This window comes from Aptenodytes forsteri, unplaced genomic scaffold (genome assembly GCF_000699145.1).
Source record: "Aptenodytes forsteri isolate BGI_AS27 unplaced genomic scaffold, ASM69914v1 Scaffold82, whole genome shotgun sequence".
NCBI classification, from domain to species: Eukaryota; Metazoa; Chordata; class Aves; order Sphenisciformes; family Spheniscidae; genus Aptenodytes; species Aptenodytes forsteri.
Window position 1 is genome coordinate 7,052,352 of NW_008795490.1, and position 16,956 is coordinate 7,069,307.

At 39.9% G+C, this 16,956-nt stretch overlaps 1 protein-coding gene across 1 annotated transcript in view; it reads right to left on the reverse strand.

The window, feature by feature from the left end:
• Nucleotides 1–7,630: 7,630 nt before the first annotated feature.
• The window catches only part of ADGRG6 (adhesion G protein-coupled receptor G6), a 106,616-nt gene continuing 97,290 nt past the window's right edge, over nucleotides 7,631–16,956 (reverse strand). The window contains exons 22-24 of the mRNA XM_009281453.1: nucleotides 14,089–14,190; nucleotides 12,476–12,628; nucleotides 7,631–7,809 (exon numbers count right to left, since the gene is read on the reverse strand). Coding sequence (XP_009279728.1) covers nucleotides 7,631–7,809; nucleotides 12,476–12,628; nucleotides 14,089–14,190 — 434 coding nt within the window. The remainder of the gene's footprint in view (nucleotides 7,810–12,475; nucleotides 12,629–14,088; nucleotides 14,191–16,956) is intronic.

Below are 16,956 nucleotides of genomic sequence, written 5' to 3' on the forward strand. Positions count from 1 at the left end.
CAATTTATAGACTATCCTTACACTAGTCTCCAACTGATGTCCAGTCTGATTGCAGCAAGAGCATCTTTTTGCTTGAATGTAGGAAACATCATATACAGCATCTGGTAGAAATATGGTCAGAGGATTGCTTATTTGCTGAACCAGAGCACACGTCAGTTTGGGTGAAAACAACAGGCAAAGTGAAAAAGCCCCATCTTTAGGAGGCATTAAAAATTAATGAGAATAAAAGAGCGGGATGCACTAAAGTCAGCTGGCTGTTACCCAGCAACAGTATCTGACAGTCACACTCTCAGGGACAGGCTGCTTCTGCCTATGCTGATCTTTTTCAGGTTGATCTTTTCTGCAATGAAATGTGCATCCGGCTTTTCTCTCAGTTCTGCCCCGCCACCTCAGAAGTACCACGACAGACTCACTTCACCGTGCCTCTATCTGAATCTGGTACAAAGATCTGGAGGTGTGCAGTGTGGGGCTTGAACAGGCTCACCTTTTCTTTGAAAACCCAGTGTAATCCTTAGAGTCACCTACTAGGAACTGGCAGGCTTGACCCCAGCTTCTCTTCCATCTAATGTGGCTAAAATAAATGTAAAAGTTCCTCATCTCCGGTAAGACTTGGGGGGTAGGGGCTGGTTTGGATGACCATTTTAAGGCCCAGTCTGCCTAAATACATCCTGCTAAACTGCAAGAGGCATTAGCCTGACTGCTTCAAATCTTGCTCCACAGTTACCACTGTCTCTAGGCTACACCAAAGAAACGGTGAAGAAGCCATCCAAGGGTCAAGGTCCAGCTAGGCTGCTGGAGCTGCATCTCCCTGAGCTGCCCTCCCTGCAGAGCTCAGCCTGGGCCCGTCCCACACTGGGTTGTTGCAAACGCACACAGAACTCCTCTGAGAGCTCTTTGAGTTGCATTCTGCATGGGAAACCACAGTATTTCAGGCCCTGTCCTCCAGTGCCCCCGCAAAGCTTTCTAAGTGCTGGTTTCCCATGCTCGCCCTCCTTTCTTGAGCACCCTCACTGTCCTAATTTGTCAATTGTAGCTCTGTGATCTGGGTAGTGTTGTCAGCATCTGCATAGTGCCCAGCTCACGCTGTACCTTGGTTAATTCTAGAAAATGACCACGTCTGAGCAACGAGACATTTGAAGCCAGACTGAGAGGCATGCTGGCACGTCTGCTTTCCTGGAAAGTGAGTGCTGGTTGTAGGGAGCACAGAGAAACGGCAGGGAACTCACACTGGCTCCTGCCTTGTGCAGAGCTGTGCTTGTGTTAAGTTCACCGGGAGGCGACGTGCCCGTAACGCAGCTGTGCTGTGACTCTCAACTTGTGCGACACCAACACCACAAGTGTTTTGGAGAAGTGATGGTGTCATGACGTCTGTCATACTAGTCTTGTGCCCCACTCTGTACACCAAGTCCTGACTGTTCCTGGGCCTTCTTTCCCACTGCTCCTTCTTCCCATGGCCAGGGCAGCCACGCCTACGGGCTCTCTCCAAAAAAAGTAGGAGGGGCTAAAGCAGGTCACGTCCTGCCTTGCCTTCCCCACCCCATCTGCCCCGGACCACCCCTCTCCCCTTAGCTTGGTGCCAGCTTCGTGCTGGTGCCGGTGTGGGGTGAGAGGGATGTGCCAGTGAGACTCCTGGGACAAGCACAGGCGGGGAGGATTCAAACTGTTTCAGAATTTTTTCCCTGAAGATCTTGCCAGAATTGCAGATGAAACATTTTAATTTCAACACGGTGCCAGTTTCCAATGGAGCAGCTTTCTGGTCAGTCCTGCCCCATGACCGAGCGGCCTTGGGGGCAGCTGTACAGCTGAGCATGTACCTGAGTGGTTCTGCACCTTGCTTGAGCTGACCTGGTAATACGTGCCGTGGGGAAAGAGTATGTGGAGCAGAGGGTGCAGCTCTGTCCCTTTGCTGTTGAGGGAAAAAGTGGTAGGTAGGTATGGGCCTGTGTGCCACTGTCAACAGAGTGCTGTTGTTTTTTGTTTCCTCCCTGGATAATTATGCATACAATAAATTTCTGAGTCACAGGATGGCAGCCCAGCAGATCAAATAATTTGTCCAGTACTGGAATAAGCTAGTGTGCAAGCCTGAAATGGTGAGCTGGCTCTGTTTGCTCAGCTGAGAGCAGCATAGCAGTTGCTAATTCCATTGCATCCCCTCAGAGCAAAAAAGGAGAAAATGTAGCAACCAGCAAGAGAAAATACAGAGAGACTCTGTATTTCTTTCCACTAAATATGCCCAAATGCAGGCAGACAGCTCTCTCCCCTCACTTCCCCGAGTGCAGAGTGTTTGCTTTATCCGGTGATGTAACAGATTGCTAAATAATAGACAAACCTGATATGAACTCTCCTACTTATCTCTGCGCCAGTGCTTACACGTGGAAGAATCTTGTTGCGTTTTTCACTTGATTTTAACAGCTTTACAACCAGCAATATGCCACTGCCCTCTGCTGGAAAAGCACAAGCAGTTGTGCCAGGAGAGTGGAAAAGAAAACCAGAGTGGAATTTTGTAAATGCGTAATATTATTGCATTTACTGCACTTGGAATTGGAGTGCTGTGAAATGCAGCACGACAGGGACAGCGGGAGCCCTCCACCCGTTGGGCAGAGCAGGATGCACTCCCCTACCACGGCCCTCTTCTTCCCTTGCTTCGATGGGCTTCCAGGATGGGAAAAACCTGGCAGTGGAAGGAAACAGCAGACCAGAGTTATTAGCATTCGCTCTTCCTCCTACACTTCACATATGGAATACAGTTGGGATTTCTGAGAACTCTTTTCTAGCAAAGCTATGTTTGTTGAGAACTCTTACTAGAATAGTCTGGATACAAAGTGCCCAGTTTAGGCTATCTGGTACATGCTAAAGATTCAAGCTGGCGTTTATTTTGTAGGGTAGGTCATTCAACACACCTTGAAAAAACCACGTCATTCAAACTCCTGTCAGATGGCTGTGTTATACAATCCATACGGACTTCACCACAATGTGCTCTCCTCATGAGTACTAAATCTGGGCTTAATCTAAGACCAATAGCAGCATCGGCTTTGAGTGAGCAGAAGTAACTGAGGGAGGGCTATTTTTCTAGAAAAGGTTTCCATGAGATTTCTGTTTCTGGTCTGGTGACTGAATCTTATCAGACTGATTTCTCATCATGAAGGGCATTATGTTCTTCCTGAAGTACAGAGATATTATTGCTAGGTTAGCATCTAAGCATGGAAATACTGGAGTTGCTGCCTTGAAGAACCACGGCAGATCTTCAGCTTAAAGCTGGAGGGTCAAAAATATTAGTCTGAATTGACAGGTGCGCAAATAGCCATGGTGGTGTGTTCCACCTACTCGAATGGCCTGCCTCCATCACTGGTCAGGGTAACATATCCTGGGGAAGAGGCAAGAAATCATCTAGCAAGTGTAAGAAGATGCAGAGCAGGCCTTGGCAACTACCCTTTCCCTTCCCCTTCCCCTTCTTTCCCTTTCAGTTTCCTTTTCTTTCTTTTTCCTTTTCCCTTTCCCTAGCACTGCAGCAAATGATTGTCCTGAGGATGGGAGTGCCACGATGGGGCCAGGAGCTCTGAAAATTAAATGGACCGAGTAGCCAAAGACCGGCTAAGCGGAGGGTGAAGGGGAAAGCCTCCTTAGCATAGCAGCGGCTGGAGCAGTGGGCATGAAATAGCTGGTTTGCATGATTGGTTTCCCTGACATTAACTTCTAAGCCCTTTGCCTAATTTGCTGACCCATATATGGTTTTACGTCTTTATATATAGCAAATGCATAACAACTTTTTATAATGGCTCTATGAATGACACACTGCTGCCCTATAACTTGGTAGCTGTCCCTGTGGTTACATAGATGTGTCTGATTATAGATCAGCCTTTCAAAAGTAATAAAATGAAGTGGCATTTTATGTAACTCAATGGGTTACAGTAGGAAGCTGTTAACAGTAGAGGATTAAAATAAAATTGTTCTTGATATTTAAAAAGTGATGAAACGAGGAGAAAAATAAATCCACCCCCAAACGCTGCAAATCACTCCTTACAAGTTTGGCATCTGCCAAGATCCTACTTGGAAAAAAAACCCTGGCCTCCTTCCCTCAGAGGGTCCTCCCACACCGTTCAAGGCATAAAGCTCAAGGGTAGTGTTCACTGTCCACAGACACACATGGAGAGACCGTCCACAAGCACACCCAGCATCCTTATTAATACATGCCATTTATCACACGGGGTTGTTTTTGATTGCTTTCTAAGACTATTACCGCTAAATCTTCATATTCTGTGCATTTTGTATGATGGCTTAAATACGGGGGAGCAGATCTGACACATTTCAGCAGGCTTCCGTGTTCTTTAAAGGTAAACATTTAAAGGTAGGCCATTAGTGTGTTACATTTAATGTTTATATATTAGTGTGTATTAATCAAGTGATTGGCTGACTATGTCAACAGTGATCAGTTAAAGCATGATTACAAGTTAAATCAAGATATTGGTAATGAGGGACTACATTCAGCTGGAAAGAATCATATGAATAGAAATAACTCCTGAGTTTTACATTATTCGTTTGTATTACTTCTAAAAGATCGTCCCGGCATATTATCTGTTGCCTTCATTTTCCTTTCATTTCTATGACATGACTGCTACCATAAATAAATGAACTTGCATAACTTTCAGATCATTCACTGGATGTGGCATTGAGTAAATCACAGAAGGGAAAAGCATATTCTGCAAAATGCGTTCCTCTGATGAGACGTAGTTAGTCTTGCACATTTATTTCCAACATTTTGGCTAGGCGTGTACCTGTCTTGCATGCTTAATAAACACAAGATTATTTTCCAGAATTCCACTGAGTAATTTTTGCCATAAACCACTAAAAAAGAAAAAAAAAATCAATCATTCACTATTAAAAGACTTTAATTATTTGGAACACTAACAGCAAGAATGTTTACTTGAAAATGTTTCTTTCCACTTCAGTCCATCTTCAAACCCGTTACACTATATTCCACTGACTAGTATTACAAATTACACTGACATGTTTCCTCGTACTTGTAAAAGATAGAACTACAGTAAATTGTTTCACAAAGTGTTTGGAAAAAACATATATAAGACATTATTCTTTCCCTCTTCTTCTATGATGAAGCAGAAGCTTAGTTTTAAAGTAACAAGAACAGTCATTATAGAGCTAAATATATTTGACATATTTAACCTCACAAATAAATAAATATATACAAGGGAGGTTACAAGATGTCAACTACAAAGTAGAAGCTTTACACTGTAGAACTGAGAGCATTCAAGAGCATCTAACTGACACAGACAGTTTAAGATTACTACATGGTAGTAAAAAAAGAGAAAAAAATCTTAAATCAGCAAAAACATAGGTAGCTGTACATTAAACTGATAGGTTACAGCTCAGCTTCAGTCAGGATACTGTGTTTGCTTTTTATTTATATTTTACTAATCTACTATGTTTTATTGATTCCTCATTTTTTCAGGAATGTTTGGTTTTCCTTCTCTTCACTTCTGAACACCTTAATCAGGTAGAAATCTCACAGTAAGCTGCTATGTGAACACTATTATCTACAGTAGTTAAGCAAGTGGGATGATAAAATATATGTTCAGTAAATGCTTGTACGTAGTATCTCCCTAAATTATTTCCCTTATTAAAGATATCTGACAACACTCATCCCCGCTAATAATTACATTTTAAGTGAACTGGGTTGACTTTCATTCACTCCACCACGTAAGTATTTGCAGTTACGAGACTGAGGTTCCGTTAAGGTCCATGTAGCGACAGCAGTGTTTCCGGATGGAATACCGTCAGGACATCCTCCTCCCGCCAGGTGTTTGCAGCCAGGGAAAAGACACCATTTGTGCGGTCACAGCATTAAACGATCTCTGCACGCAAAGGCGCGTGCAAAGAGCAGAGAAAGGCACAAATCCACATCCCTAATCATTGAACATCCACCTGCTTGGCAACTGAAAAATCTCACAGCACAACTTTCTGGTCGCCTTCTGAATACAATTAATTAAACATTTGGCTAAAAATATTTTGGTTAAAAAAAAGCCTTTTTAAAAATGAAGATTTCCATTAGGAGACATTCTCCTCTGAAAACATTATTTGAAAATACCTTTGATGTTTTGGCCCATGCTTTCAGCGACACGTGCAGTTATGATTTTTACAAAACCTGTCACGGGGCGAGATGTGCTTCATGAGGAGAGATGCACTTTTGGCAGTCACGGCCACATGCTAATGTGTCACACATTTACAGAGATTAAAACAAGTAAGCATTTTATGCTCTTGTCTCTTCTCTGCACACACACAGAGTGTCGTTATGCACACAGAATAGCAGTGCAAAATCCCCTAATGTTGCCTGAACACCGTTTAAACTCTGTGCCTCCAACAATCTCAAACAAGTCAACCAACCAGGGGGCAGGAGGGGGATACTGATACTGATAACGTTATGTGCCCGGAAAGATCTTATTTATTTATTACTGGTAAATGTATTCCAGGTTATTCTAATGTTGCAATGCCATCTGATGGAGGTGTCTATGCATACAGTATATCTGAAGTACAGAGACTGACAAATGAACCCATGGGCTTACAAAGTATTCAGCTTGTATTTAAATATTAAAGTTTTAGCACCATTCATTGTTCTTAGATTGTCTGTGGTACACATTGTGGCTTCCTCTGTCATATTTACCATGTGCATTATTATAAAAATGTGTGGAGAGAGATCTAGGTATATTTTTATATATCTATATATAGTTGAATGTCTTCTCTTTTGTTTAGTGAAAAAGAACATTAAACATGGAATTGCGATGGGAGATGCCACATTTCATACATACCAATCAATAAGTGTTGAAACATGACTTTGTGTAAACTTTGGATTTACCTGTGTACTTGTTCTGCACAGAAGCAAATGATACGTACAACCGTCCGTTTCCATACATATCAATGGGCTTAAAATTTGCAAGAGTTACTAGCAACCTGCACGCCCTTCTCAGCCAGCACATCTATGTAATTAAGTGTGTTTCTATGTACACGGATACAAAATAGCCTGAATTTACAGCACATACTGTTTTGGTAAGCAAGATTTGCATGATTAGGTCTATTTAGTCAAAAATGGTTTAAAATAACCCTTTAACAGTGGTGTTAGGGGTTTATTCACTTACGAATAAAGAACAGACAGCACTAGACAGTCAAGAAGCAAGAAACTAACAAGTGTTGTAGGGGAAATCCATATTCTTCAAAAGAAAAAGACCATCAGTAAACTGTTCAATAAGAGCTTGCCTGTACTGCGTGACATGTCTGCTATTTTCTCCAGGAGTCAAGACTTGCTTCTGTTTGGACTATATAATTTAGAGTTAGGCTTGTGGCTCTTCAGTCTTAAAAAATATTTACACAGGATTACAATTAGCTGTCCAGGCATCATGTTGGCTGGTACACATTTAAAAACAGCTCAATACCGTGGTGGAAAATTGTCTTTTTCCACAACAGTAAAAAGGTAGAGAAATTGGTCCTCGAGTGGAGGCTGTTAACTGGAGAACATTATAAACTGGGAAAAAAGTACTAAACAGGTCACATTCTACAACATCCAGTATTCTCAATTCCAGGCAGACTTTTGTCTTCCTTTGGTCCAAAAAATTCAGAAGCCCAGTTAGAACTTTGTGCTGTGACTAAATGTGTCGGACATGATGATATTTTTATAGAAGTTGTCAGAGTGAGGATTGCAGTATCCCTTGACCTTGTCAATGACCTGGTGGACAGGGATGATTGATGTCTGTTCTCCATCCTCCTGGGCAAATTTTGAAGATGGCTTGTCAAGAAAAACATTCTCTAGGAAGAGGAAAAGGCAACAAGAAGTTAGGGCTTCTTAAGCAAACTCACAGTTTAAGAGGTGTGTCACTCCCACATAGATACGCCTTCAATTGCCACTACTGCTGAATGAAATTACTGCCCTAAAAGCCAGCAAACAACTTTTTGGCTTGGCATTGCTTCTTCTAAATTCTTTTCAGACACCTAGTCTTGTGGGCAGACCTCTCAGGTCTCTCTTGAAATTATCCCCCTTTTATTTTACCTAAAGTATAACTGACTCCTATCGCCCTTTAATATATTAATTTACTGTTGATGCTTTGAATCTTACAAACTAAAAACATTTTGATAGCACTGGAAAAGGGTTGACCTCCATAACATCTGGTAAATAATATCTTCATATAATAAAGTAGTGGAAAATGACAGTAAATGGATTTAATTATTTCAACAGTGGAGGTTTTAAGCTATGCACAGAAATACAGTATTTTGTGCAGAATGTAGCGGAAGATGACTTGCATCTTAAATCAGTTAGCCAGAGCCAAAACTGACCTAAACTTTGTGCTTGCCTAGCATCACCTTGTCTTTTCCATAATGTGGAGGGTACAGCCTGAACAACCGTGGGGAGGAAAAGATGCAGAAAACTGGCACCCCTTCAGAGTTCATGTGCTATAAGCCAAGGGTGTTGCTGAAGAGAAAAAGGAGCAAGGCAATTCCCAGCTAGGCTGGGAAAGTCTGCTTCAGCAGCTAACGGTATTGCTGTTCGGAGAACGGTCAGTAGGTAGAGCTCATGTAGTGAGCAATGAGAAGGAGAGAGCCTGTATCTCATTTTCTCAAGTACATTGTCCTAATGAGCTTTCTTATCTCTTCCACTGTAGTGAATAAAGCTGGTATTAATTCTCTTAAGCCGGGCAAGGTTTGGACCATCGCAAGCCGACAGTAAGATGGAGTATCCTGTGAAGCAATGTTTTCTACAAGTGACGTTTCTGATGGCTGTTTACAAGACCTTGGTGAAATCACCTTCAAAATTCCTTGGTAAAGGATCATTTAACAATTTTTCATATTATTTAAACTATGATTTCATACAAAACTTGTTTCTTATAGAAATAAATAATTAATTAAAAATAAACAGAAAAGTAACCCGCCCCTGCAGAAGTCATGATACCAAGCCATAAAAGAGTATAAAGTGTTGCATGAAGGAGAAATGGATTGCAGAGCGAGAAATCAAAACAGTTGTACTCATGAAAAAAGAAACAGGCATGTTCAGGCATATCAGAATGATTTTTTCAAAGCACGCAAGAACGTCCATGAATCGCAGCAAATAACTTCATGTCCAATAGCAAACTGCTGGGTACCGTGTGCCTTTCGAATGTATGCATTTATTAGCCAATGGTACTAAATTTTCAAGTTTTTCTACATATTGAATATCTTATTACAAAGATGAAAAGTTAATTCTTAGTCTTTAGGGAAGGTTTTTGAAATTCCTTGCAAATATGTACACTTTTTTTCACAAGGCATCATTACATTGTTAAATACCAGCTATTTCCTCATGAAATTTGCATGCACAGGAATTTTGTAAGTCCTTTGAAAGCAGTGGGGCCCTCTTTTTTTTAGCTCAATGGGCTTCACACCCAAGTACAGGGTTAAAATCCTGTGTTACTGAAGTAAATGGGAGTTGTACCACCAAATTCACTGCAGAAATAATCTTAACTTCTAATTCATAGAAGTGTTATATATGGTATTTAAGTACTCTGTACAACAAGTCTGTGTCAGACCCGTAGACAGGCAGGGCCACAAGATGCCAAAGTGATTTCTTTTGTCCACCCAGTAGGGTCCACCCAATATTTGTGTCCCAATCAGTGCATTCTGCATTCAACCGGCAGTTCACAGCATGGCTTTCAGGCATATATAGTTTGTCATTCAGACTTACTTTGGGTGTGACTGGATATGAAAAAGCAATGGCTAGAAGACTAATTCCATAATGGCCACAGACCAAATAGAAATATGGTATCTTAAAATTCCTGTAATAACTTTCAAAAATATTAAAAAATTTTCTAGGACTCAATCAGATCATTTTTGCTTTTTAATGTATGCTTTGTGTATGGGTGTTCCAACTTAATCTCCTTTCCCCAGACTACTGCACACAGGCATTAATGTCAGGGCATGGTCTGTTTTCTAAAATGGTATCTTCCAAATGCTTCACGCCCCATGCAGAGTGCAGACACCCAGAGTTTGAAGCACACTTATCCTTTGATTCAGCATCAATGGCACAGGATGTAATAGTGAGAAACAAGCAGCGTTTCTGATTAGCAAAGTCCTTTGTGTCAATGAGGACATCATGCAAGTGGCATCCCTCCACCCTGTTCAAACCATGCATTCAACAAAAGCAATTCTCACTTTACCTGTAATGCTCCACCACTGATGAGGAAAGGGCCTTAGAAGACATTATCTATACCACAAACACATGAATGCTTGTGTCAATTCCAGGGAGCACATTATAACCATATTAACAAGAGTTGCCAAGACATGTTGCTATTACATTATTTGCCTGCAATTTAGCTAAGACATCAAACTGAGAAGTTTAGCTGTATTAAAAATCAGAATCTTAATGTTATTTTCTATTATTTTAACACGTAAGAAGATATGTCAGTATTTAAAACCCTAATGTTAGCAAAAATTCCTTTGGAGTGTCACAATAAAATGTGTATTTTCAGAGGTCAAAGCATAATGTATTAGTATTTTAAAAATATAGAGAAAACTGTGGTATTCCCTTAACGTCCGGCAAACAATCACATTACAAACTATGATTGCGTTACAAACTGCAATCCCTTTTAGGAAATAATTTATGCATGGGATTAAGTTCACCACTTTTGAAGAAAGTACATGAGTATGTTCCTAACTGCAAGTTTCTTTTAACTTACTACTTCTTACCTGGAACCGTTCTATTGTTTTGCTTCAAGAACGCATTGCAAAAACTCCAGCACTAAGTCTCCTTAACTGTGAGAGCCCCAAGTCCAACAAAACATTTAAGCATATTTTTATCATTAATCCCAATACCAAGGGTCTAAAGGTTGATCTACCAGGAGTACAAATGGGAATTCTCTGTCTGCAGAACAGAGAATGCTCTGCAGCGGAAAGGGCACGATGCTCTCCTCCTCTACTATTAAATTAACAGTAGCACTGTGATCGGTGGATATTATAGATGCTGTTCGTGGAAGACTGCTGACAGAAGTGTCACTTCATAGGGGAGAGCTGAAGACAGCTTGCTCAGGGCAGCTGGGTGCGTGGCGCATCAAACTTGAGATGGCAGCATGGACAGGCACCCTGGGGAGGCAGGCGCCAGCTGCGTGCTCCCAGCGGGGCTGTGAATGGCAGTCCTGAGAGCAAGCTCAGGTACACTGGGGAATTTCTAAGATACCGCTCATTTTTACTGTATTCAAAGCAAATGTACTTCATATATAGCGTCAATAACCAAAAAAGGTTTACGCTCTTAAAACACCTGATGCACAACCCCTCATGCTAATGGATGCACTGAATATTGGTTAGTGAGAAAATAACAATGTAATTCTTAAAAAAGGGGATTTCTAGACAAAAATTGTGTGCCTAACTGATCCAGGTAATGATCATCAATAAAAAAAAGAAGGTATTTCCTGGAAACTATACCACATATCGAGAAAGGAGGCTGTACCATCATAAATGAGACACTGGGGACTTCTGAAAATAATTATACTTAAGAAACAACGTAACTTTCCTTCCAGTAAAATCATGTATTTCATATCTCAGCATTGCTTCTAACAAATATTTTATAGCAAGTAAATACATCTTTGTGTTAAATATGTGCACAGATTTTATTTCCACTATGTTTCAGAAGAGGATTCTGTGATAATATTACGTGACTTTATACAGGACAAAAACATGAGTTCACAAAAATGCAGTAACAAAAAAATCTGAACTATTTAAGTGATTTTCTGAAATATTATCTCAGACATAAGCAAACAGACTTGCAAATCATTCCAGCTCCTCTCTTTTTTTGCTCCTTTAAAGTGTTCTTAAAATGAGCACATTTTTATGGTATGAGTGGAATACAGATGATGCCTTTTATTACATACACTGTTGACATCTAAATAAATAAGCAGTAGATATGGCATGCTATTTGTAGAAGGGAAAGACAATGCATACTCTGGGAACACAGTATCAATTTCCAAGTAGCCTCCATTTGTCTCTTTACCCATAAATGTGTTACAGTTAAATGGAAGCAGTTTGACCAAGTGAATCAACTGTGGACTTGGGTTCAGAAGACTTGATTCCTATTTCCAGCTGTGCTGCTAGTTTTCATGTCATCTTGGGCAATGAATGTCATCTCCCTGTGCTTTTGGTTACTCTGTGTTTACAATGGGGTAATAAGACTTACTTTCTTTTAGCCGAAGAGGCGAAAATGCTATAAAAAAGTAAGGTTTGCTTTCGTCACGCCTACTTTGTTTAGTATGGGAACATACCCAGAGCAGAATTGTATATTGGATGTATCATATATTAGGTTGAGTCTTATTAAACAGTAACATATATTTTAAAAATACTGAAACCATGTGAATTGGTGACATTTTCTTACATTAACCTTTCGGCAGAAATCCCTACTGTACCTTTAACATGAAACTATTTATTTACAGATGCACTGTGTTACAGTGCAAGAACTCACCTGTATGGCTGTTTCGTTTGCAATACGTATTCGTTGTAGATTTTGATTTGGATGTTAAGTAGGTTGAATTAGAGCCGATGGAACTAGAGGATAAGGATTTCCCAAGATTATCAGAACTCTTCTTTATAATATTGGTTGCTGTTTTGCTCCAATCTAAAAATGATTAAAAAGTTTTACGTAAATCATTACCATAGGTACTAAATGCTTAATTTACTCAGTTATGAACATTTTAAGTATCAGATGCATTTCTTAATGTTGTTTATAACAGCCTATCCTTTTCCTGTCAGATAGCCTCTTTGGTTCTTAAGAAACACAATTATTATTCCAACTTGATTTACTTTGCTGTTTACCACAGTAGTTAAAATTGGTGGCTCTAACACTCTAACAATCATTTGGCTGGATGGTAGAACTGCAAGATCTGGCTTTCCAGGATGCAGGAGAGCAGTGAAGATCTGTAGCAGTATAAGGATGCCAAAGTTTCATCACCTGAACAGAGAAAGGGATAGATAGGAAAGGGATGGATGGGAGCATTTACAGAGGTCTTATCGTTCGAGGGCTTGATCTGCTGAGGTAGATAGTACGTACTAGTGGATTTGCACTTGTTGTTGTAGGGTTTAGCATATTGGTGCAATATTAATAAAAATGAATAACAGTTATTCAGTAGTTCACATCTGACGAGTTTTGTCCAAACCATGAACACAATAGGCTCTTACACTGGAACAACTTCCAAAGGGTATCTGGAGCACTGTTATTACCCGGGATAGACTGGCTTACCTTGCTAGGCAATGAGCCTATGCCACCTTACTGTAGATTTCAACCCTGGTCATTGAGCAAGAACCATATGAGCAAGAATTATATGGTCCAAAATCATTACACCAGACAGCAAAGCAAGATCCAGTTGCCTAAACACAGGAGTCTAATGCCATCCGAGATGGCCAAAGGTGCAGGAGACTATAAATGCAGTGTCCCAAGTGTTGCACTTCAAAATGTCGAAACCAACTGCTCTCCTTTCTCTCTGAGAGTCACAGATAAAGATGAATTTCAATTCTGGAACCTAATCAGGCTTCTGCTAAAGGAATTTTCTATGTTTTTGAGTCTGTAATGGTCTCTCTGAGTTATACGGTGAAGGACAGAACAGTTTGAAAAGGCAAAGATAAAAACAAAAGATGTCAGAGTGTTTCTATCTGCCTTTTAAGAATTGCTCATACATCCACCTAACAGTCCACACAATTCAGTCAACACGCTGTAATGTAGGAGAAAAGGAATAAGATCGGCTTTTGAATGACGGAGTTTGAATCTCTGGATCTTTATTTAATTTTTTTTTTTTCAGGGTCCAAAGAGCCTTCCAAAACCATGCTTACAGCACCACAAAATCTACCAGCTGCTTTCAGTGGAAAACTGAAAGAGAAGACTTGAGAATTTTTATGAAGTGATACCTGAAAAGTCCCTTGGCAATTGTTAGTACTGGAGTGAAGTGACAGCCTATGATTAATCTATTTTTCCACATCTCTGGCTTACATTGTATTATATTAAAAATAACATAGCAAGCTGTTCACCTGGACTTTTATGGACTATTGCAGCATCTAAGGAGGGGAGCTGTGAATTGCTTTTACCTGAATTGTCTGCCAGTCGGAATCTGCCACAACAGAGATGTCTCCTCCATTGTTTCTGCACATTTTCTTTCATAGCACAATGGAATACAAATATAAATAAACCTGTGACAAAAGCAAATGAAGCATGTATTTATAAATAGACAAACAGATTAACTAAAATCTGCTAACAAAAGACTATGAAGTACAAGCAAAGGAAAATCATAACGTTTTCTTATTGTCATCTATGACTCATTTAAGAGGTATGGAAATTAATTAAAGCTGTCCCATCCTCTAGCTGCTATGTAAGTGCTTGGGATATCAGAAGAGAGATAATAGGACCCCTTTTATTGACACTGTTGATTTAGATCCAGCTCAGTGTGGATCTTTTAATTTTTTTTTTTTTTTTTCTTAGGGGAAAATAATTGAAAGGTTTTTTTCTTTGAACCAAATGAATATTTTGCAACAGCAAGAGCCAGATTGCAAAGTAAATACAGACACTATTATATTAGCAAGAAGATATTTTATCTCCTCCCGTTCCACATCTACAGAACTGTGGGCTGTATTCTTTTAAAACCAGAAGTCTTGTAATTGGCACTAAAGATAAAGCTGTCCCATCCTCTAGCTGCTATGTAAGTGCTTGGGATATCAGAAGAGAGATAATAGGACCCCTTTTATTGACACTGTTGATTTAGATCCAGCTCAGTGTGGATCTTTTAATTTTTTTTTTTTTTTTGCTTAGAGGAAAATAATTGAAAGGTTTTTTTCTTTGAACCAAATGAATATTTTGCAACAGCAAGAGCCAGATTGCAAAGTAAATACAGACACTATTATATTAGCAAGAAGATATTTTATCTCCTCCCGTTCCACATCTACAGAACTGTGGGCTGTATTCTTTTAAAACCAGAAGTCTTGTAATTGGCACTAAAGAGTGCCCTGAAAAAGCACACTTGGATGTATGTGCATCACATGCATGTACTTGAAATGATTATGAAAATGGTAAGAATATGTTCACAAGCACTAATTAGGTGTCCAGCTACTTACTTCTGAAGAAAATTACCTGGTTTGTGCATGCAATCGCAATAAATGTGTTTAAGAATGTTTTTGTGGAGTTCATATTTCTCATGCAATTGTACAAGCTTTATTTTCAAGACAGAAGATAAGCATCTGCCATGTGGTAAAGAAGGTCTTAACTGGATGTATGGTATGATTTCATCATTCTACAGAGATACTTTGGAGCTAAATATAGAAGTTGGAAATCTCATATGCTCCTGGCACTTCCCAGGCAGGCACTGGCTGTGGAATCTTCTCTCATTCTCCGGCTTGGCCTGTTCTTGTTTTACTCTTATTCACTGGGAGAGAGCCAACCTGGGGCTGAACACCTGATGGCAAAATGTTACTGCCAAATCCCTCATGATTGTATCTTAAACATGAATAAATGCTACATAATGTGGGCAAACAGGGTTAAGTGCCATCCCCTAAGACTGTTCCTTTATGATCACAATGAATAGCTCTGTATACTAATGCCTACTATGTTTCAGCTGGTAGAACACAATGGCAGGGTATAGCTTGGAAAAAACTGCTCTGGAGCATAAAATTATCCTCCCTTCTCCAAAGTGCTGAGGTGTAATTTTGCATGAATGCTTGTCACTGAACTGGACTTGTATTTGCTTATAGCTGTCAGGCCAGGCTGTGACCATTCAGATCAGTTAACTTTAGTAAGGGTTGTGTCATGAAACACGTTTTTTGCAAAATTTTTCAAGAGCTGATGGGGGAAAAAAAAGGAGAAGCACAATTTAAGGAAGGCAAACACACCTTAATGCATCCCATATGCAAGCTCTGTTGAATTATGGTTACTATGTTTGCGTTTAGTAAAATATTTCTCTGTGTGATTTGTTTTAAGCACAGAGTAATTCCAATGCAGTCACTAGCAGCTCTTACAGGCTTAGAGTTACGCAGTTGTTTGTGGCCCAAAATACCTCTTAGGACTTCTGTACAGCTACAAACTTACTAAATTGATGCTTAATTAAATTGTGGTGAATGTTTGGAACATTCTGAATGGCTAAAAAAGAAAATGTGTATATCTATAGTAATACAAAACGAATGTACTGCATTAAGTACTTTGCCTTTGCCCTGTCTGGGCTTGGTCTCTGCAACTTTTTTCTCTGTATTTCATTATTCATTAAGTTTACAATGTGCTTTAGTCATACAGCTTTGGTTTTGTTTCCCAGAGCCAAATCAGACCCTAGGCTTGGCTCTAGCTTGGCTCTGACTTGAAAGTATTTGGCTTGCCCAGGCAAATATATAAAATGAGCAGCCAAAAAAGAGATGCTCCCAGATTTTTCACTCTGAGCGTCAAAGAGAGAAAAGTCATTTCCTATGTAGATGAAATAGCAAAGTACAGTAACACCAGTAGTTGCTGCAATTTACTTTTTCACTGCCAGTGCACAGAAAACTAGGTTGATGGAGGCTGCTGGTATAGCTTAAAATACCAGTGCAGTTTTCAAAAACTTGCGAGAGAGAATAAACATATTTACTGAGGGCTCAATAATTAAGCTCATGCTAATATTGATGAAAGACTTGCCATACTGAACTGCTTTTTGCTGCTAGGAAATGCTTCCTGATACAAATCCTAATTTTTTCTTTGCTCCATTCCATCCTCTTACTGCTACATGTGCACTGCACCAGTTGTATGTGATTTTAAACATCCTCTTTCTTGTTTCTTTAGCTTTGCCTAGCTCTTTCTGACACAGCAATAAGCATTTTTAGATACGGGATTGTTATCTTCCTGTGCTTGATATGACAGGCCTGAACATATTCTGTGCCATCTTTGCTACCACAATCCGTGAAAAGCTCATCACTCTTCTTCTTTTTGCATTTACTCCTCAGGTT